At 40.2% G+C, this 20,664-nt stretch overlaps 1 protein-coding gene across 1 annotated transcript in view; it reads left to right on the forward strand.

Annotated features, from left to right (window-relative positions):
• Positions 1-13,240, forward strand: part of Nsrp1 (nuclear speckle splicing regulatory protein 1) — a 32,034-nt gene extending 18,794 nt beyond the window's left edge. The window contains exons 3-7 of the mRNA XM_034507767.2: positions 3,008-3,064; positions 6,678-6,806; positions 7,921-8,128; positions 8,929-9,037; positions 10,980-13,240. Coding sequence (XP_034363658.1) covers positions 3,008-3,064; positions 6,678-6,806; positions 7,921-8,128; positions 8,929-9,037; positions 10,980-12,003 — 1,527 coding nt within the window. The 3' untranslated portion in view covers positions 12,004-13,240. The remainder of the gene's footprint in view (positions 1-3,007; positions 3,065-6,677; positions 6,807-7,920; positions 8,129-8,928; positions 9,038-10,979) is intronic.
• The last annotated feature ends 7,424 nt before the right edge of the window (positions 13,241-20,664 follow it).

Below are 20,664 nucleotides of genomic sequence, written 5' to 3' on the forward strand. Positions count from 1 at the left end.
GTTTCACAGTGAGGATTGGTCCAAAAATAGAAATTAAAAGATGGGGGAACACATAAAGTAGATAAAAAAAATTACATGATGACTATTTTAGCATAAAGTGAGTTGTGGCTATCATTATACAAGTGCAGAAGAGGTTGAACCAGTGATACAGCTGATTAACCAGTGCTTAGAAAAATGCAGGGAAGCCTCAATTCTTCAGAAGGATAGAATTAAAGACAGCATTCAGAAACACAAGTCAGAGCTAGAACATGTAAAATCAAGTTGATAGGTTGGTAGAAGTGTAATCTACAACCAAAGGCAAATTTCAGTACAGCAGAGAGCAGATCTGAGCTAAGCAGCTGAGTGTAAATATTGTAAATAAACTATGTCTAGAATGAAAGCATACTGCAGTATAAGGCTGATTTTAAGAACACAAAGCAGGTAACTAAAAATAGAATCCAGAGTATATAGCAGAAATAGGTCAGAGTCAAGTCTCTGTATTACAGAGTGCACAAAATAGAGGCTCATACAAATTCCTCTCAGAGAGAGCTAGGTAACTAGTTATCTTCTGTTCTTAGCTGTTCAGTGAGAAATGGCCTTAGTCCTATCAAAGCACGCCTAATATAGTCTGGAAAAATACACTGGTTTTTTTGTTTGTTTGTTTGTTTGTTTGTTTGTTTGTTTGTTTGTTTTTTGGAGACAGGATTTCCTATGTAGTTCTGTCTGTCCTAGACTCACTATATAGATCAGACTGGCTTTGAACACACAGATCTGCCTGCCTCTGTCTTTCTAGTACTGGGGCTAGAATTAAAGGTGTATACCACCATACCCAGATAGTGATCCATTTATTTTATATGTGTGTGTGTGTGTGTGTGTATGTGTGTGTGTGTGTGTGTGTGTGTTTCATGATCTATTTGAGCAGAGAAGTCTTACTAGGATTCTATTTACTGGCAGTAATGCCCAGTATGGTGTCTTTTACACAGCAAGGTCCTCAAGTAATAGTTTAAAAGTGTTAAGGTAATAAAGCCATTTTAAAAATTAAGTTAAATCTTAATTCTCCACTTCTGAAATATAGTACTTAATAAAAATAAATTTGTGTGTTTGACTTCCTCATGCACTCAAGAGACTAAACATGGATATTTTAAGTCCTGACAGGATACTAAGCCAAGCTTCTCTGTAGGTGTTTCACAGATGAGGACGATTGGCTTTGTCTTCAGTCTGAGTTCATAGGAAAAACCTCACACACCTGTCACAACTCCTAGACAGGTTCTGCATTGATGATGAGTGTGAATATGAGTGAATTAAGCCCAGAACCCAGATTGCCAAGTTAAAGGACCATTAAATGGTAAATTATCCATTGCTAAAAAAAGAAGAGGCATTTCTCATCTCTTGAGTTCCCAACACAAGAGATCGTGGCTGTGAGCCATTTGGAAAGAAGCAATGGTTCTTGAACTGTTTTTTATTTAGCTAAGAGCTATTTTGGACATGGGTAGGTAAACTCTTATTTCAGGAAAAAGGCAATAAATCTTGCTAAACTCTGCCTCCCCCCCCCCCCATACTTAGGCACAGGACGATAGGTTAATTTCTATAAAATACAAATGCAAAACTTTGGTTCAGCTAAAGATGATGACTGGAAAAAAAGTCAGTATCAAAAGTGGCCCAGATCTGTACATTTCTCTGTGTTGCACAACTCTTGGTGAGAGCACACCAGCAGCATTTGCAGAACTGCCTCTTTAAAGGCTCTTAGAGAAAATTATTTTCATCTTAAGTTAAAAATGAATTGTACTCTGTGGTTCAACCAAAAGTTACCATTAATGAATATTCTCTTTAAATTTACTCTGAACTGGTCTTAGGCAGAATTAGAATTGTTTGAGTGTATTTTGTAACTTGAGCATATTTATCTTTGTGTCCTCCACCTTAAACCAGTCATGTATATTGTGAAGTAGGAACTCTTAAATGGTAGAGCTACTGAAATGGAGAAATCTGACACGTGTGAAAACAGGAACTGGGATCTCTGGATCTCTTTGTGAACATTATTTTGAACTTCTTCCTTATGTTCTGTAATCTAGAAACTCTAAACACTGATTCAGTGTTGACAGTAGTTATATATTATAGTTTTGTTTTATGTATGATGAAATCCATTTCTTCCCATTCATAGTTCATTGTTGATTTCTCTGATTTGTGGGAGATAAAAATCTTTTATTTGCACTAATTAGAATGATAGACATAAAATATTTCAGAAATATATATATATTATTCCTGTGAATATTTTAAATTGATAATCTGACTGGATATAGTGATCCCAGCACTGAGGAGGCAGAAACAGGCAGATCACTCTTGTAAGTTCAAGGCTAGCCTGGTCTACATGGCAAGATCTAGGATAACCAGGGCTGCAGTAGTGTGACTGTCTCAAAAGAAAAAATTTTACTGAAAGTGCCACTTAACAAGGAAATTTGGATTGAATGACATTTGACAACACTGTTAGTGCCTTAACATGCTGCTTCCGTTCTCTTTGGCTGGATTCCCAACAGTAGGATTACTGGTTATATTGTAGTTCTGTTTCTGACTGACTGTGAGCCTCTTTGCTGTTTCCCCAAATGACTGCTTTGTAAAGATTGTTCCTGAATCCTTGCAGGCTTGGCTTTTTGATAGTAACTGTTTTAACTGGATTGAAGTGGTATCTTGTCTTGTATCTTGTAGCTTCAGTTTGCATTTTTTTTTTTTTTTGAGCATTTTTCATATGCTTGCTAACCATTTTTAAAAAATGTCTGTTTATGTCTTTAGCTCATTGTTGTTTTATTTATTTCAGCTATATAGTGTACAAATAACACAATCAGGTTTTTTTCCCTTAGAGTCTGTCTGTTCTGATGCATTATAATGGAAATTAATTGTCCCCTGACATTTAGGGAAAAGACTGATGTTAATTAGTATTTCCACTTTTAGGTCTTAAGTAAAGAACTATTTGCCAACCAAAATACTGGGAAAGGAATTTATATTACATAAACAATGTCATTTTTCTGTCTTACAGACTTCCGTGAGCGAAAGCCTTCAGAGGGAAGCTGCTAAGAAGCAGGCCATGAAACAGGTAAGAGGTGAGAGAAAGAGATACATTCAACCAAGTGTTCTGGTACTTAGTACTGAGATGAGACAGAATAAATGTATATAATGAAACCATTGCATTTCTTAAACTGTGTAAAATGTTTCTCAATTTATATAGATTGCAACTTTATAAATTTCAAAGGAAAATATAATTATGTCTTTATTGTGGGATGTAGATTAAGCCAGCTTTGCTTTTAACTGACTCAGTAGTCTGATAATAGGTTGTTTGGATTGTTAGGATTTGTTTCTTTATTAAATTTTCTTTGGAACTCACTTATCAGAAGAAAAATGTCTATCCACAACCAAAGTGATGTCACAGTTAATTTAGAAGTCATCTGCCAAGAAATGGATGAGTGGTCGAGAACATTTTTTTTAAGATTTATGTATTTATTTCATGTATATGAATACACTGTAGCTGTCTTCAGACACACAAGAAGAGGGCATTGGATCCCATTACAGATGGTTGTGAGCTGCCATGTGGTTGCTGGGAATTGAACTCAGGACTTGGGGAAGAGCAGTTAATGCTCTTAACCACTGAGCCATCTCTCCAGCCCCCATCAGGTCATTTTTAACAGTGGTTCTTTTAGGAGCATCCCAGTGATTTCAAGCACTTCTTCCCATACATCCATTATCTGAAGACTCAGCAGTGCTTCTGACCGATTCCTGCTTTATAATAGTCTCGGATTTTACTGTCCTGAGTATAGCGCAGCGAACATAGTTGAGAGCGTTGGCCTAGTGCACCCTTCTCCCTGTCCTGCCACTTTCCAGCTCTGACTACTTCTGCTTACCCTCTGTCATGTGAGTTTGGGTCGTCAGGCTCGATGTCGTGTGCTGAACCATCATACCAGTTCCTTTTCAGAGGTTTTTGTTGGTGTCATACTTACATGTAAGAATTTACATGAAAGAGTTGTACCAACTCTTAAAAGTTTAAATTCTTAGAATTAGATACAGTGAAATTTTAATTAAAAATTCTATAAAAATGCTTCCCAATGTTACAATATTGTAGCCATTTTCAGGAACTGTAAAGACAGTTGTCCTCAGGGCTTGTAATGGTATTACTGTTACCAGCTTTTCAAAATTTTTACAGAGACACTGTAAGAGACAAGTTAATTGACTGCTTTTATTTTTATTATTTTTAATTATGTGTGAGGTGGATGTCTGTGTATGCATATCCTTGAGTAGAGTAAAAACCCAGGAGGCCAGGGGCATTGGATTCCCTGGAACTGGAGTTACAGCTGGTTATGAGCTGCCAAATGAAGAGTTGGGAACCAAACTGGGGTCCTGTGCAAGAACAGTAAGCTTTAACCACAGAGCTGTCCCTCCAGCCCCTCCTCCTAAGTTTTTTAGACAAATGCATGAGTCTGTTCTGTAGTTGATTGTCTTGACTGATATAATTCTTTAAAGCTGTGTATTTACCGCAAAGCACTTCTATAATTTGGTTGTTTTTGAGGCAGGGCATCATTATGTAGCCTTGGCTGGTCTGGAGCCCACTACTTAGCTATCCCTATTCTTGAACTCCTAATCCTCCTGCTTCCACCTCCCAAGCACTGTGATTATGCGCCACAACTTCCAACTGTTTTGTTGATGGTTTTTAGTGATGACTATATAATATTTCTTCTCTTTGGATTCTTTCAGCTAGTTTGGGAGGGAATAGCAATTCACCATCATTCATTTTCTGAATATTGAGAAATTCAGAATGTGGGATCCTTGGTATTTTTAACAATATTCCAGATACAATGTATTCATTTATATATGCATTACTCTAGATTCTGAGGGTTTAGTATAGAAATCTAGGACAGACTGGCACTGCAGCTCAGTGATAGTGGCCCTGGGTTTGATTCTTAGTACTGCAAAGAAACCTGAGGATACCAGGTTGATTGTTTTGAATGATTATATCCCCATTTCTCTTAGAACCACTCTTGGGCTGGAGAGATGGCTCAGCTGTTAAAAGCACTGACTGTTCTTCCTGAGGTCCTAAGTTCAGTTCCCAGAAACTACATGTTGGCTCACAAGCATCTGTAATGAGATCCCATGCCCTCTTCTGGTGTGTCTGAAGACAGCTACAGTGTGCTCATATACATAAACTAAATAAATCTTAAAAAAAAAAAAAAAAAAAAAAAAAAAACCTACTCTTAGCATCTAAACAAGGCCATATAGCAGTTTTTGTTTGTTTGTTTGTTTTTAAAAAGTCAATATGTACAACTCTGCATTTCAGAAACTAATTACCTGGAACAAAAGATTATAATTTGTGGAACAGTACAAAAGTAGTAACATTAAACATACTATTAAGAGTTTAGGGAGCGAACTGCTGGTGGCTCGGCCCTTAAGGCGTCCGCCCGCCCGCAGAAGGCGCACGTCTCTTGGTGCTAGCGTTCGAATCCCGTCCTCCCGCTCCCGTGTCTTGTGGGGGAAAAAAAAAAAAAAGAGTTTAGGGACTGGAGAGTTGGGTTGGCAGTAGTTCAAAGTACTGGCTGCTGTAACAGAAGACCAGGATTCCATTCCAGCATCCACATGGAGGCTCACAACCACTTGTAAGTGCTATATCAGGGGATTGCCCTCCCTTTTCTGGTATCCTTGGGCACTATGTGGTGCACAGACAGACAGACAGATAGACAGACAGACATGCTTGCAAAACACATAAAATGAAATAAGGTAAATTTAAAAAAGAAAAGAGTTGAAAACTACAGTGTTTTATTAGATTCAAAAGAAGTACAATGTCAGAAGTTAAATTTCTCAGAAATGGCTTCATTCAAGATAGGATTGGGCTAGCTCTGAAACTCTAAGTTATTTATTTTTATAAACCTGTGTTTTGCCTGCATGTATGTATGTGAGTTACTTACGTGTCTGATGTCCTCAGAAGCCAGAAAAAATCATGAGATCTCCTGGAACTGGAGTTACGTATGGTTATGAGCCAACATGGGGTATGTGCTGGGAATCAAACACAGATCCCCTGCAAGAGCCCTGAGCCGTCTTTCTACCCTCTAGATAATATTTTAATATGCTGTAAGAGGGAGAATGAAATAGAAACATAATAAAAGCAGAGGACTTTATATGCTCAATAATTTAAAAATTCTGCATTTGGATTTTTTTCTTTTCATGTTAGGAACTTTTAATCTGTTTCCTATCATCATACATTTGAAAACTAAACAGTGAATTAGGAGCCTCCTTTATTAAATGTGACATAAGACTTAAGCCAGGGCTACGTGCTGCTCATTCGCGCCTTTGTCTTTTGTAACTTCTGGTGTGGATATTTGTAAGTGAAGGTGTTATCGTTAATGTCCGTTGAGCACCCACTCCTGCCAAACTGACAGTAGATGGTTTAAGTTTATTAAGTTGTCACACGTTGGGAGAGAGAGATGATTGTCACTCTTTTAGGTGAGGAAAAATAAAGCACACAGAGATTGAAGCAAACCTGCTCAGAGGAAGTGGAGCCAGGTTCACACACAGGTGGTTTACTGTAGAGTGTACCTTCATATTTCCTGCTTTGAAATGTCATTGTACAGTTTTTTAAGTTATATTTTTAATTTCTCAACCTCTCTCAAAAAGACTTTTAATGTTGACTAACTCATATTTTTTAAACATTTGCCTTTTTTTAAAAGACCAAACTGGAAATTCAGAAAGCTCTTGCAGAAGATTCCACTGTGTATGAGTATGACAGCATTTATGATGAAATGCAGAAGAAAAAGGAAGAAAGTAACCCCAAATTGCTTCTGGGGAAAGACCGAAAGGTTAGTAGCTGTAATTTTATCTTGACCTGGATTTTTCTTTTTTTTTTTGGAAAGTGACCTCAGTAAAAATTTTAGTTATTGTGGTGAGTTCTTGGTTCTAAATTACTAGTTTTATTTTTAGAATCTAGATCATAGCAGTGGTCAAGTGAATTATCTAATATTCTTGAATTTTTTTTAACCTTAAAACCTTTGCAAATAATTTTTTTTGAAATTTTTCTTTAGCAATTCAGTATATTAGATTTATACTTTATACTGCTCCTGGTTTGTTTTCTGAACCATTCTTTTTTTTTTTTTTTTTAATTAAAAATACCTTTTTTTGGGGGGGGGGGGGGGGAGACAGGGTTTCTCTGTGTAGCCTTGGCTATCTTGGAACTCACTCTGCAGACCAGGCTGGCCTCGAACTCAGAAATCCGCCTGCCTCTGCCTCCCAAGTGCTGGGATTAAAGGCGTGCACCACCACTGCCTGGTGGAATTAAAAATATCAAATAGGCAGGCGTAGTAGCATACTTTGTGAATTTCAGTACTCAAGAGACAGAGGAGGGTGGGTATGAGTTCAAGGCCAGCCAGGGCTACATAGTGAGTAAGACCCTGTTTCCAAAAATACCTTTTTCTAGAGCCAGGCCTGGTGGCATATGCCATTGGAAGACTGAGGCAGGAGGGTCAGAAGATGAGAGCAATCCTTGGTTATATAGCAAATTAAAGAGGAACTCAGACTGTGTCATGCATTATCTTAATAAACAAAAAAGAAAACAAAGAACTAGACATGATAGCTCACAGCTATAATCCTGGCACTGACGAAGCTGAAGCAAGAATATTACCATGAATCTGAGGCCAAGTCTGGTCTATATAGTGGGGGGGGGGGGGGGGGGGGGCTGGTGTCTATAGCCCTTACCTGCCTTGACTTGGATGTTAGACTGAGCTAGCCTTGATCCTACCTTTGACTCCCAAGGCTAGGATACAAGTGTGCACCTCCCATCATTCTCTCTGCTACACTTAGTGTTTGCTAGCAAATTTATTCTGAGTTTTGAAAAGACAGACCTGTTTACATTAAACATTTCTATACTAATGGATGTCTTTTTTTTCCTCTTTCCTAAATAACTTTATTTTCCCCTAGCCCAAATATATTCACAACTTACTAAAAGCAGTAGAGATCAGGAAAAAGGAACAGGAAAAAAGAATGGAAAAGAAAATACAGAGAGAACGAGAGATGGAAAAGGGAGAATTTGATGATAAAGAGGCATTTGTAACATCTGCTTATAAAAAAAAACTTGAAGAGAGAGCTGAAGAGGAGGAAAGAGAAAAGAGGGCAGCTGCCCTGGAAGGTAACGGGGAGGGGGGAACTGCAATAGACCGATGCCTGAGCCACCTGCAGTCTCCTGCCGGTTACACTGTTGTAAGCATAGTGTATGTGACTTGAGGATAGCGTGTGTGTGTCAGGATGAGACACAGAGACACTGCTGAACTCTTAAGTAATGGATATTTCTATTAGGCTTTTCATTTAGTTTGTATTTTATTAAACTATGATCACTATAAGCCATTGTCATTGAAATTCCAAATATAAAAGCATAACAACATTACATTTGCCAGAAACATATAAACTTTAAATTCTAGTTACATATTCTAGGATGAGAAAATGTTTAACATTAACTGGGCAGTTAAAAAAGAGTCTCACTGATAATCAGAGCTAAGAAATAATTTAGCCATTGAATTTAGTGCTCTTGTGGTCAGTTTCTCAAGATCATACTGTGTTGTGTACTTATCAGTAACTTAGTTGTAAAATGATGTTCAACTTCAAGTGAAAGAAAACTAAATCTGTAAGGTTATATCTGGGCCAGAGAGATGGCTCAGCAGGTGAAGGAGCTTACCACCAAGCCTAACAACCTGAGTTCCATCCCTGGGATCTACATGATGGCAAGAGAGCCAACTCCCACAGGGTATCCAGTAGCCTCTACATGCATGTCGACATGCAAGTCAATTAAAAACATTGAAAGGTCATCCCTAACTCCTGGCCTTGAGAATGTTTGCATGTCTCTGTATGATATATGCTCTGCATATGTAAGATAAAGCTGTACTGTGCTTTGCTGAATCCGTATTCTCAGTTTGCCTTTGCTTTCCTTCCTAGCACGTTTGGATGTGACCAAGCAGAAAGATCTCAGTGGATTTTATCGGCATCTATTAAATCAAGCAGTTGGTGAGGAGGAAGTTCCTAAATCCAGCTTTCGTGAAGCCGGGTAAGAGGTGGAATATTTAAAAGAATGATACTTTGACAGGCTGAAGTCACATGACTTGGGAGTCATTTTGAACTCTTGAAACAGAAAGGTACACCGTGTGTATTATATTGTTAGCCAGCATGACATAATTGGATGAAAGAGTGGAGTTTTAACTTTCTTAACTTAAAAATCTGAGATTTTGTTCAACATGGTTTTTATTCTATAGTTCACCAAAAAAAAGATACTAGTTTACATCAAAACATTTTAGTGTATAAATTTTCTGAATATTTAAGTGTTTTATGGGTCTTATGTATGGCCTTAAAGAAGAAACAAAACAAGGCAGGAGAGATGGCTCAGTGGTTAAGAGCACTGACTGTTCTTCCTAAGGTCCTGAGTTCAATTCCCAGCAACCACATGGTGGCTCACAACCATCTGTAATGGGATCTGATGCCCTCTCCTGGTGTGTCTGAAGACAGCTACAGTGTGTTCATATGCATAAAATAAATAAATCAGAAGAGGAAGAGGAAGAAGAAACAAAACTAAACTTTTTTAAACTAAAAACATTTTAAGGCCCTGGTGCTTGAAAACAATTATCGTAAGAAGTTAGGAGAAATTTGTAAAGAATCAAGTCATACAGCGTACAGTTTTGCATGATCATTAGATAGCATATAATGTGAAAGTGGCCTGTATCCATGCTTTCCGTATAGGTCACATTCACAAATTAGAGACTAAAATGACCCTGTCTAATATCAACAGTAGTCACAGATTGCTATTCAGGTGACTTAAAAGTAGATAAAATCTAAAATTTTAATCTTAGTTCTACATTTCAAGTACTGTGCTGCCAATTTTGGCTAATAATTGCTCAAATGTAGATATTAGTAGATATTACCACTTCTGTAGACACTTCTGTTAACCATCTCTGATCTGGAAAAGCAAGGGTTTAGAAGACTTCTAGATACATTTTTAAGATATTATAGGAACAGTAAGATAATTATGCTGTGTATAATTATCACATAGTGGGATGTGAAAAGGGAGAATTTGCAGAGGGCATATGGATATCTTAGAACACGTGAATGGCTTGCCTAACTGCATCCAATCCACCTGCACTGGGAAAAAGTAATCATATGTGAGTGTTATCAGTGAGTAGGTACATGGTTGGAAAAGTATAGTTGATACACAATCATTTTAGACTTACTGATAGCAGCAGCCAGGAGGATTCACAAACTTCTTTTTTGTTGTGATGGATACCAAGATACTATATCAGGGTGATGGTGCCTTTGTCATCTTAGAAAAGTTTAATTAGTTGTATTTAAAATTAGATTTAATACTGTTTTCTGTGGGAAATTACTCTTATGTATTTCTAGGACTTTTTAAAGGACAAAGTGAGAAGCCGAACAGCTACAACTTGAACTTCATGTTGTGAAAATAGATCTTAGATCCAGGACATACCTTACTTTTCCCAATTACTCTTTGTCTAGAACTAGAAAGAAAAATGAGGCCTAGTACAGACCCCTTCTTAAAGGTTCTGCTGGCCTAAGAGAGAGGGGATATATTCTTTATTTTACTTCTATCATGTTAAAACATGTTCTCAGCTGTTTGGAAGTACTAATTTTAAAGGTGAATAGACATCACTTTTTATATTGGATTATTAGATAGTACATATTATCAAGATGTATTGAGAAAACCTACATGAGCATTCCTTTTCTTTTGTCTTTCTCTTTTTTCTTTCTTTCTTTTTTTTTTTTGGGGGGGGGGGCGCGGTTGAGACAGGGTTTTTCTGTGTAGCCCTGGCTGTCCTGGAACTCACTCTGTAGACCAGGCTGGCCTCGAACTCAGAAATCTGCCTGCCTCTGCCTCCCAAGTGGGATTAAGGCATGCACCACCACTGCCCATCGAGCATTCCTTTTCTTTCTACAACTAACAGTAGCATTTACTTACATGATTTTTTTTTTTCCTTTTTTAGGACTGTAATAAAAGAAGAGAAGCTCAGAGGTTACCCTGATGAAACAGACTCAGAGAACAGACCGCCACAGCAGAACTGCATCCTACAAAGTGGTATGGGAGAAGTGGAGGAAAACCCAGATGCTGACAGTGATTTTGATGATAACAGCAGTGAGGATGGTGAAAGGGGAGACCATAAAGTAAAGTCCAGAGGGGAAGATGACTCCAGTGCAGCCATGAAATACCCCAAGCATCACAAGAGTCACGCTCACTCACGATCATCTAGTGAGGAAAGGGGGCTCAGTACCAAGCACCACTCAAGTTCCCAGTCAAGAGGACATGAGCTAAAGGGAGGCCAGCACCAGGACAGGCAGTCCAGAGACCAAGAGAGCTGTCACAAGGACCGCAAACACCGGGAAGAAAAGAGTTCTCATAGGCACAGAGAGGCCAGTCATAAAGATCACTACTCGAAGAGGCATGAGCCAGAAGATAAACCGAAGGGACGAGAACAGGGAGAAAGACAGGACAGAGAACGGAAGAGGGAGAAATACTCCTCAAGGGAACAAGAAAGAGACAGACATTGGAATGATCACGACCGATACAGTGAGAAAAGGAAAGAAAAAGAAGAGCACACAAAAACAAGGAGGGAAAGATGTGAAGACAGTGCCAAGTACAGAGAGAGGGAGAAGCCAGAAGGAAGTGGGCAGTCTTCAGAAAGACATCGAGACAGAAGGGAAAGCAGTCCACGGTCTAGACCAAAGGACAACACTCTAGACCAGGAAAGATCCACCAAAGCGAGAAACACAGAAAAGGACCAAGGGGAACAAGGGAAGCCCTCTGGTTCTGAAACATCACTAGCAACAAAACACAGACTGGCAGAGGAAAGACCAGAAAAGGGCAGTGAGCAAGAGAAGCCCCCTGAGACTGTGAGCAAGTTTGCAAAACGGAGCAATGAGGAAACCGTGATGTCAGCTAGAGACAGGTATTTGGCCAGGCAAATGGCACGGATAAATGCAAAGACTTATATTGAAAAAGAAGATGACTAAGGACTGCCCAGATCTGGAGTTCCTTGGAAGCACAGAGCATTGTGACCCTTGAACTTGCTTTAAGAAACCATATGACTATATGAACAGACTGGAGAGTATTTGTAAAGTGTATTTTCAAAATTTGTTAAGTCAAAAGTCAGTTCTTTGATCTTTGGTGCTTGTCTAGATTTGTGAGGTATTTCCTAATCTATAGCACTTTCTTGGTTGTACTCAAGAATCATAAGGTGTTAAATCTTATAGGTGAGAAAAATTGGCTTCATGTTATAATTTATACATTAAAAATAACTTATAAAAATGTTGTTTTGAGGGGTTTTTGTTTGTTTTTGTGTTAACTATTTATTACTTGGGTGAATGTTTTGCCTACATGTAAGTCAGTGCACCAAGTGGCTGCCTAGTACCCACAGAGAAGGCCAGAAGAAAGCATTGGATCCCCTGGAACTGAGGTCATAGATAGTTGTGAACCACCATGTAGGTGCTAGGAATTAAACCTGGCTCCTCTCTATGAGCAGCCAGTGCTCTTAACCACCGAGCCATCTCTCTGAAGAGTTTTTTGTTGTTTGTTGGTTTTGTATTTTGTTCTACATCTGTTGGGGGCGGGGGGGGGGTTACTGCTGCTCTTATACTCTGGTTGCCCAAGTTTCTGGAAATCCTGTGCACAAGTGATCCTTGTCTCAGCCTCTCAAGTGCTCGAACTATAGGCAGTGACCAACCCTAGGCCCAGTTTCTCTTGTCACAGAAATTTTGTAAATACTATCTTTTGAGTTAAAATATATAAATTTTAGAAATAGAAAAAATTGTATATGTTCTGAAATTCCTGTTACAGTGTAACAGAAAGATAGATCATGGATGTTGTCTAAACTTTTTGATCCAGCATACTTGGCTTAAATAAAGAGAGTCAGCTGCCCTGCATTGAATTCACCTTTACGTGACTTCCGGGATAGGGCAGAGCTCAGAAGGAGAGCTCTTGTCTGACGTGCACAAGGTCCTGGAGTTGATGTCCAAGACTGAAAAAAAAGCAATAATTTTATTCATGTTCAATTTTTGATTGTTTAGAAGACATCACTTTTTTTGGTAAGTTTGTATTTTGCAAATTACTAAATTGGTATGTAACTAAATCTGTCAGCTGAGAATGAAAAAAAAAAATGTTTTATATACTCCAGCAAGGAGACTGAAACTTGTTAAAACTCCATCTCTATGTTCAAATAAAACTAGCTTCTGAGCTAAGTAAGTCATTGGACCTGACATTCTATAAATTTATTCATGGATAAAGAAAGGATAACCACTAGGGAGAAAGATATTCTCTGGCAAGTTTTCCCATCACAAAAAGAATTTATCTCTCAATACTTTACCATGAAGAGTTTATTATTTTAGAAAGATAAGCTTGGTTGATGTGTTGAAGTATATAAAAACTACTGTATATTAAAAGTCATGCTTAATATCATATCCGTAGATCCAAAGAGGAAACAGAATATCTAGATTCCCGCTTGACTTAGGGAAATTTGTGTTCTGGATAACCCCTGAAAAGCACTGACTACACAGAAAGTCGCAGAGGCGGGGGGACATTGAGACTGGCGGGGGGGGGGGGGGGTGCAGAAGTGAGTTTAAACTCTCAGCCGAGAGAGAAGGGGGGAGGGAAAGAGGGAGGGGAGAGAGATTGGGCACTGTTCCTTGGGATTATTCCATATGCTTAGAAAAATTAATTTGATTATGTTGTACAAAATCGTCTAAGAAGGGAGAGATTATATCAGAGAGATCAGATAAATTCGTTTCCGTCTCCCAGAAAAATGCTCCCACAAAGCAGATTGGATGCTTTGGATAGGAAGATACTGATTGCTTAGGATGCATAGATCTTCCCCTCATAAGCGGAAGGTTTTTTCTCTGTCAACTTTTATTCTAATGTTTACCTTAGATACAGTGATTCTACTAGAAGTCCTACTTACAGAAGTCCCCCTGTAATTATGTTGAAGGTTATGCAGCCACACAGTGAAGACAGCCTTTTCTCTGTTGTCCTGTCTCACAGTTTCATGTAGATAAGCCAGAATACATTTAAAAGCCAGTAAAGTTATTACAGCAAAATCAAGTAGAACAATCGCTAGGATAAGAAATCTATTGAATTTCTGTAAGTATTTTTGCTATGAGCAAAATAGGTGTAGTATTGGAAGCCAGAAGAGAGCATCAGATCCTCTGAGACTGGAGTCACAGATGGCTGTGTGTGCCATCTGGGTGATGGGAAGTGAATCTAGGTTCTCAGGAGGGGCCTGGTGCTCTCACATGGAGGCAAGGCTATGCTTGAATCTTCAGAAAAAACAAAGTCCCATGTGGCTCCTGATCTGATACATATATTTATGTTTTTATATTCCACTTAGACCTTTATAAACCATCCTTAGCATGGTGAAACAATAGCATGCTGTCTCCAACCCAAGTGTGCCCTTTATCCCTGTTGACAAAAGGCATTTGCATTCTGCAATGACAAGAATTAACATGCAATGCAGTCATTAAACATAACAATATCAGGGCTGGAGAGATGGCTTAGTGGTTAAGAGCACTCACTGGCTTCTCTACAAGAGCCAGGTTCAATTCAGAGCATCCACATGGCAGCTCACAACTGTCTATATCTGACACCCTCACATAGACAAACATGCAGACAAAACAACAACACACATGAAATAAAACGGTTTTAAATTTTTTTTTTTTAAATGTAACATCCTTTGGGTTAGCCATTGTTTCCCCAAAGTCTTAGCTTGATGAGTTAAAGTCCTGGTGTCTCACCAAGTTATCAGCTTGGTCTCCCTTTTGGGACATCTTGTAATGAATTTGTCTTCTGCCTTTAGGTGTTTCATTTCTCCAGTGGTCTCTAAGATGTCCTGGTAGATGCATCTGATCAGGAGCCACCTAGGACTTTGTTCTTTTTCTGAAAAGACACCAACATAACCTTGTCTCCATATGAGAGCACCAGGCCCCTCCTGAGGACCTAGATTCACTTCACATCACCCACGTGGCCATACACAGCCATCTGACTCCAGTCCCAGAGGGTCTGATGTCCTCTCTGGCTTCCAGTGGCACTGCATGCACATGGTGCACATACATCCAGGTAGAACACCCATACATGCAAAAACAAAATTTAAAAGATGAACTGCAACTTTGATGAACTGAGTATTTGTAGTCTTCAAAATCCCCCTTATAAATATTAATAAGACAAAAAGAACCTTTAGAAATCATAGCAAACTAGAAAGCCTTAAGATTGAAGTTAACTTCAATGTTGAGACAAATGGGGAACTGGGGGGAAGAATACAGCACAAGTCCTGAGACATGCCTAACAAGCACACAGCTAGAATTGACTAAAATTAGTCAACTCACAGAGTGTCTAGTTCATTGTCTAAAATAACTATTCATAATCTCTCAAAGCACCAAGGTCATGGAAGACAGGAACTTCTAGACTGGAGACAAAAGAGATCTGAAAGGAAGTGAGAAGTGTTCTGGATGGAACTATTTGTACAAAGGACAGCAAAGAGGTCAGGAGGAGATGGCAAAAAGGAAGGGTCTTACTTTCCTCGTTTGATAGTTGTATAATGGTCCAGAGAATGTCCTTGTTTCTAGGAAGCACTTCCCTCATTATCCTCATTTTTTTATAGTTAGGATCTATGTTTAAGATTATATATATGACATCACACATACACAAATCAATTCAGATCTTAGCATTATTCTCTCCATTTCACAAGTTGAAATTTAATTTATAAAAACCATAACAGGTAGCCATTTTAAGATCCTGAGAGATAATTAGTGATTGCTTAGTGATGTGTCCCAAAACAAGAGCTGAGGCTTCTAAAGAAAATCCTGCAGTTGAAGCGTCACACACTCAGTGTTGGTAAGGCTGTGGCACATCAGTTATGTGGCCTCATTTCAGGAGCATTTTTTTCTCACTCCTGTCTCCCACCTGTTGCTTTCTTTCTCCTTTTCTTTGAGAACTGACCTGGCTAGTTTTATGTCAACTTGACACGGGTAGAGTCATCAGAGGGGTGGGAGCTTTAGTTGAGAAAATGCCTCCATAAGATGAGGCTGTAGGCAAGGCTGTGGGGCATTTTCTTAATTAGTGATTGATGGAGAAGGCTCAGCCCATTGTGGGTGGGGCCATCCCTGGGCTGGAGGTCCTGGGTTCTATAAGAAAACCAGCTCAGGAAGCCAGAAGGAGTAAGCCAGTAGGCAGCAGTAGCTCCAGGGCCCTGCTCTGCTTGAGTTACTGCCTTGATTTCCTAAGGAGCAGTGGTATGGAAGTGTAAGTCAAACCCTTTTCTCCTCAAGTTGGGGCTTTGGTGATGGTGTTTCATTGTATCAATAGTGGAAGGGACCTACAGACAGCAGCAGGGTGCTCCCTCCCTGACCCAGGATTAGGCATGAGCCACACCCAAACACCTATTTTCACAGAAGTATCATTTATTAAGTGGAAAAGAAAAATTAAGGTGGCTGATTTCTGATTTAGGCAGAGAACAGCAGCAAATGACCCTGTAGGTGTGATTTTTTTAAAATGATTTACTTATTTATTTATCCTATGTATATAAATATACCATTGCTCTCTTCAGACACACCAGAAGAGGGCATCAGACCCCACTGCAGATGGTTGTGAGCCACCATGTGGTTGCTGGAAATTGAATGAACTCAGGACCTCTGGAAGAGCAGTCAGTGCTCTTAACCACTTAGCCATCTCTCCAGCCCCAGGTGTGATTTTTAAGAGGTAAAAAGGAGAGGTCTGTGTTAGAATGGGCTTGGGTTCACTCATATGTTTTCATTAGGTATGTTAATTAGGGTAGCCAATGGGGGCTTTTGATTGCTGGATTACTATACTTTGTTAGCTGAACCTTGGTGATCACCTTTAGAAATGAGTCTGGCATTGTTCATGTAAGGGAATAGACCTTGGTGGTCAACTTTAGGAATGTAATCTACAGTTTATCAAGGGAGAGGGAATTGGGAACAGCAAGACCCCGCCAGTGCCATGTTTGCCATGCTTGGGCCTGCTAAATCCCTTCAAATAGTAACACTAAGACAAATTGATACCAGGATAGTGGGGTATTGCTATGACAGACTGACTGTATTGTTCTGGGGAGGATTGTGGAGGGACTTTGGAACTTTGAGCTAGAAAAGCCACTGAGTGTTGAGGGCTCAGTGAGCTGCTCTGTGGCTTGGGAGCTAAGAATGTTGATAGTAGTGCAGGTGGTAGAGGCCCTAGCTAGTGAAGTTTCAGAAGAAACAAAGACTCTACTGGGCCATGCGAGGTATGAATCTGTGGTTCTGATTAGCTGAGACTGAAAAATCGGTCGTGATTAAGCAGCGACTGAGCAGTGGTGGCACACGACTTTAATCCCAGCACTCAAGAGGCAGAGCCGGTGTGAGTTTAAGGCCAGCCTAGTCTACATAGTAAGTTCCAGGACAGCCAGGACTGTTATACAGAGAGACCCTGTTGAAAGAAAGAAAGAAAGAGAAAGAGAGAGAGAAAGAAAGAAAGAAAGAAAGAGAAAGAAAGAGAAAGAAAGAAGAAAAGGAAAGGAGAGAGAGAGAGAGAGAGAGAGAGAGAGGGAGGGAGGGAGGGAGGGAGGGAGGGAGGGAGGAAGGAAGGAAGGAAGGAAGGAAGGAAGGAAGGAAAGGAGGAGGGAAATGTTTAGACGTTTTCTTGGGGTCAGCACAGAGAAGCCTGTGTTCTGGAAGTGGCCAAGTTGTACCTCCTGTTGGCAGCTGAACTTGTTAATGTAAGAGTCACCCAGGTGGTACTGGTTTTTGAAGGCATGAAGAGATCACGCAGCTGAGGAGCGGCACTGTGTGGCAGGGTTGGAGTCTCTGAAGAGAGGCTGAGAGAGGCTGTTGATGAAAGAGCAGTCAGTCCAGTTGCAGTCGAAGACCCTGTCCTTTTGGAGATGCCAGTGCCATGAGATGACCACCAAACAGGTGTGGAGTGGAACTGGCCTGAGCCTAAGAGACAATCTGTGTGTGCTGTGTAGGGCAGAGCCAGAGAAGTGAGCCAGGCCCTTTGGAGGAAGCCAGAAGATGGTGAATGGATCCCAGACAATTCAACATTGAGGTGGTTACACTGTTGCAGTTTGTTTTTGCCGTGTTCAGATTGTGACAGCATCCTGGTTCTTCCTCTTTGAAGTGTAGAAGTACTTAATTTATTTTTGATTTCACAGGAGCCCACATTCAAGAGACTTTTCACTTTGGGGGGGTGGGTGGGCAGGGAAACGTTGAGAGACAGGGTTTCTCTGTGTGTATCCCTGGCTGCCCTGGAACTCACTCTGTAGACTACAATGGCCCTGATCAGAGATCTCCTTGCCTCCCCCTCCCAAGTGCTAGGATTAAAGGTGTGGGCCACCACTGCCCAGATGAGACTACATTTTTAGAAAAGGAGACATTAGACTTTTACAAAGAATTTGAATTTTGAAAGAATCTGGATATTTTTTAAAGCATTTGAATTTGTAAAGCTGTGGAACCGTTTAAGTAGGTAAAATGTTTTCTATTGTGATGTCTTTACTAATGTGTGATCCAGGGAATAACCAAGAAAGGAAAAGCTGCAGCTTACCAGTGACGCGTTTGTGTCTCGAGTTGACAAGAGACACGTAGGCCAGTTCTAAGACTTCCCAGCTACGTGAACTTGAGGAAATCAACTTCCCCCAGCCTCGGGTCTTCCTGCACAGACCTGGGAACAAACATCTGCTTTCTAGACCCATGGTGAGGAAATGAAATGATACATTCTAGACTAAAGTTCATCAAAGACTACAAAGAACTGTGACAACCTATTTAGCGTCTCAGAAATGTATTATTTATAGCTTAAAAAGGGTTTCTGTTCTTTTATATTTTTTTCTTTGTTTTGTTTGTTTTCTTATAAAGTGAATAAAGGGAAAGATCTTTTCCTTTTAATTTATTCTTTTATATTACATCCCAATTGCAGTTCCCCTTCCTCCCACCCCCCAGTTTCCCCCCTTCCTCTAGATCTACTCCCACCCTTCACTTCCCCTCAGAAAAGAGCAGGCCTCTTAGGGATACCAACCAAACGGGGCATAACAAGCTACATTAAGACAGACACATATTCTCACATCAGGGCTGAATGAAGCAACCCAGTAGGAAAAGGGTCTCAGAAGCTGAAAGGCAGGCAGAGTCACAGACAGTCCCCATTCCCACTGTTAGGTTTCCCACAAGAACACGGAGCTATACAACCATAATACATACTCAGAGGACCTAGGTCAAACCCATATAGGCCCCTGATCTCTGTGAGGCCACTTGAATCAAAGTCAATTGATTCTGTGGGCCATGTTACCAGTGGAGGGATTGGGACACCAACCCAGCCATAAAACCTGCAACCTACAGTTTGTCATGCCTGCAGGATATGCTGGTACCAGAGCCTAGCATAGTCATCATTAGAGAGACCAGAGAGACTTCATCCAGCAACTTATGGGAGCACATGCAGAGTCCTACTGCCAAACAGACAGAGCTCAGGGAGTCCTGAGGAGGAGGGAAGGAAGGATTGGAGGAGTCTGAGGGATCAAGGGTATCACATGAACATGGCCCACAGCTTTCTCCTCTCTAGTCCAGCTGGCTCCTGAGCAAAGGGAATGGTGCCGCCCATGCTGAGGGTGGGTCTTCCCCTCACTGCTACTGCCAGGAGTTTGTCTCCTAGACAATTCAAAATCCCATCAAGTCATCGCATCTTTAACTTGACCGATGTTTATGTACCATTTCCTTCTACACATCTGCAAACGACCTGTTAGCCATCTATCCCTCTTAAGAGATATGAAATTCATTTTCCAATTTTATTTGTTGAAATTTGGTGGGGGGGCGCTTTGGTGAAAGAAAGAAATTTCTGGAATTCTTCAATATAAAATGTCCCCTTTGTTTTATTCACGAAATTAAATGCTAGTTTGGCTGGATACTGGACTCAAGGCTGAAAGCTCTTTGCTGAGTCTCTCTTCCTCTGTGTTCCATCAGCGTGGCATATGAGGACACTTGGATTTGTACGTGAGTCTGCTTTAGGATCACTGTTACGTGTCACTAGTGATTTTGAGAGAGAAGCCAAGTGCCACCAGATTAGACTTGGTTCTCCAATAGCTTTTTTTTTTTTTTTTCTTTCTGGGTGTCACTTTGTTAGCTTTTTCTCCTTAGGGTCCCAAACTAAATAACTAGAGGCGGTTTCTTTTGAGATCATGTAAGGTCACCTTTTTCTTAGTCTGAGAGATAGCTTTTCCTCTCTACCTCTTCCCTATCCTCTCTCTGCCTCCTCCTCTTCCTTGCTCTCCTTTTCTTCCTTCTCCTCCTTCCTACTCCCCTTCTTCTACTCAGTCACAGCTCAACTACCAAATCAATTAAACTAATCTCCAAGCCATCCAGGGCTAGTTCCTCAACGCTTTGTATTTTCCACACTGAGAGGTGTAACAGGACCCAGGCCTCAGCACAACTGACTCCATGATGGAAGTACTGTTCAGGCTGTAGAACTCAGTATGTAGCACCACCTGCCAAAACTAAAAGAAAGTCCACAGTTCTGAGAAAGACTCTAAATGTCCTAACTTTGCTTGTTAGCTTTTGTAGTTCCAATTCTGGCTAACTGCTCTTGTTAACTGAAGTATGTCAACCCAGGACATGGTGTTTGTGCTTAAATGCTCACCCTAAGAAAGGCTCGGGGCTACC

Source organism: Arvicanthis niloticus, chromosome 6 (assembly GCF_011762505.2).
Source record: "Arvicanthis niloticus isolate mArvNil1 chromosome 6, mArvNil1.pat.X, whole genome shotgun sequence".
Lineage (NCBI taxonomy): Eukaryota > Metazoa > Chordata > Mammalia > Rodentia > Muridae > Arvicanthis > Arvicanthis niloticus.